This window comes from Nanorana parkeri, unplaced genomic scaffold, assembly GCF_000935625.1.
Source record: "Nanorana parkeri isolate BGI_ZX_2015 unplaced genomic scaffold, ASM93562v1 scaffold1561, whole genome shotgun sequence".
NCBI lineage: Eukaryota > Metazoa > Chordata > Amphibia > Anura > Dicroglossidae > Nanorana > Nanorana parkeri.
In genome coordinates this window covers 52,035-53,787 of record NW_017307829.1, presented here as the reverse complement: position 1 = coordinate 53,787, position 1,753 = coordinate 52,035, and the positions used below count along the sequence as shown (strand labels likewise).

The window sequence follows — 1,753 nt, the reverse complement described above, 5'->3', positions numbered from 1 at the left end:
TGTGCTTCATCAGCTTCTTTTGGGGGGTCCTAGGTGACATTAGGGGTCTTGGAGACCCCTGATGTCTCCATAAAGAGGACCTGTCACATATTTTGCTATCACATAGGGGGTTTTATTAGACCCCGTATGTGATAGCAATAAAGTTTAGTGAAAAAAAAAAAAGGAAAAAAAATTAAAGCCCCCCCCAAAATTTTTTTTAAGTTACACATGAAAAAGAATTTAAAAAAAACATTAAAAAAATTTAAAAGTCCCCACCCATACATACACGCATGCAAACATGCGTCGGGGGGCATACGTGCAAAAAAGACGATTGCGCCCATTACGCCGCACATGTTACATATCGCCGCAAACGTCGGAGTGAGAGCAATAAGTCTAGGGCCATCAATCACTGATAACACTAAACTGATGTGCGGTAAAAGCTTTTAAAGCGTCGCCTATGGCCAATTTTGGGTATGGTAGTTTTCTGCAATGTCGCAGGTGCGCGCAATTTTAAAGCTTGACATGTTTGGTGTCTATTTACCCGACGTGACCCCATCTCTTATATTTTACCAAAAAACAGGGTAATAAGGGTTTCCTAACAATGTTAAAAAAAACTTTTTTTTCCCAAAATTTTCAGTAATTTTTCCTAATTATGTTAAAAAATAAAACCCGTAGTAGTGGTTAAATACCACCAAAAAAAGCTCTATCTGTCCCCACAAAATGGTATAAAATTCATCTCAGTATAGCGTTGCATGACGGAATAAATGTCAGTCAAAGTACCGCAGCGCTGAACACTGAAAAATGGCCTGGCCAGGAAGGGGGTCTAAACACCTGGTCTTGAAGTGGTTAATCCCTCCCTGCAGTGTGGACTTTGGCTCAGTATTGTTGCCATTTCCTGAGTCCTGATGCCCCCTAGTACCCTGACCTTTGCCCCGTTGCTCCCCTTGTGTTGCCTTGCTTCCCTGATTTCTCTTGCCCTATAGTCTGTGTTGTGTTTGTATTTGCATTCACTTAGCTGTTATTATGTGTTTACATGATGTTGGTGTGTATAATAAACTGTATATAAGCTCACTAATAAGCATTTGGTCCTCCTGTGGAGGTTCCTGAATGCGGTGTGAGGACACCCACGCACGTTACCTTGACACATTGCCTGCAGCTGCTGATGCAATACAAATAAAGTACTGGCTGTCATTTTGACAGCCGGGATTTGCCTGTAATAGCGGCCGATGACAGGAACAGAGTGTAACGTGTATGTCCAAAGTAGTTATTTGAAGCTGTTTAGGGCATTCACCATAAGCCTCAATTAGTCATTTTTTGCTGCTTTTCCTTTGTGTGATATTACTAAGAATAATGTATTTTATCGATAATCTTTTTTGGTTTAGAAAAATGTACACTATTAATAAATGACTAATTATTTCAGAGTAGACTTAACCTAGGTGCGGGAAATTGCGCAGATTTCATGAGGCAATGGGGCGTTTGTAGCCCCCAGTGCAGGGGTGAGGTCCGGCACAACTCCTGGAGGGGCCTGGAAGGTGAAGTTTTGCAGCAGTGTTGTAAAGAAGATGAACAGCTCCATCTTGGCCAATATTTCCCCAGCACAGCTTCTTTTTCCTAGAAAAAAAAATAATCTGAATTATGTAAATCAGTCACATGGTAGCATTTGTAAAATCTATATTAGGGTAAGCATGCACGGGTTGCTTGCAGCGTCCGTCTACCTCTAGCTGTGATTGGTGCAAACCGAATAGGAGTGAGTAGAAATCCCGTGTATACCCAC

The 1,753-nt window shown here is 41.5% G+C and overlaps 1 protein-coding gene across 1 annotated transcript in view; it reads right to left on the bottom strand.

The window, feature by feature from the left end:
* Positions 1–1,362: 1,362 nt before the first annotated feature.
* The window catches only part of LOC108798790 (cytochrome P450 2K4-like), a 28,069-nt gene continuing 27,678 nt past the window's right edge, over positions 1,363–1,753 (bottom strand). The window contains exon 10 of the mRNA XM_018570573.1: positions 1,363–1,590. Within this exon, the coding sequence (XP_018426075.1) occupies positions 1,412–1,590 (179 nt within the window). The 3' untranslated portion in view covers positions 1,363–1,411. The remainder of the gene's footprint in view (positions 1,591–1,753) is intronic.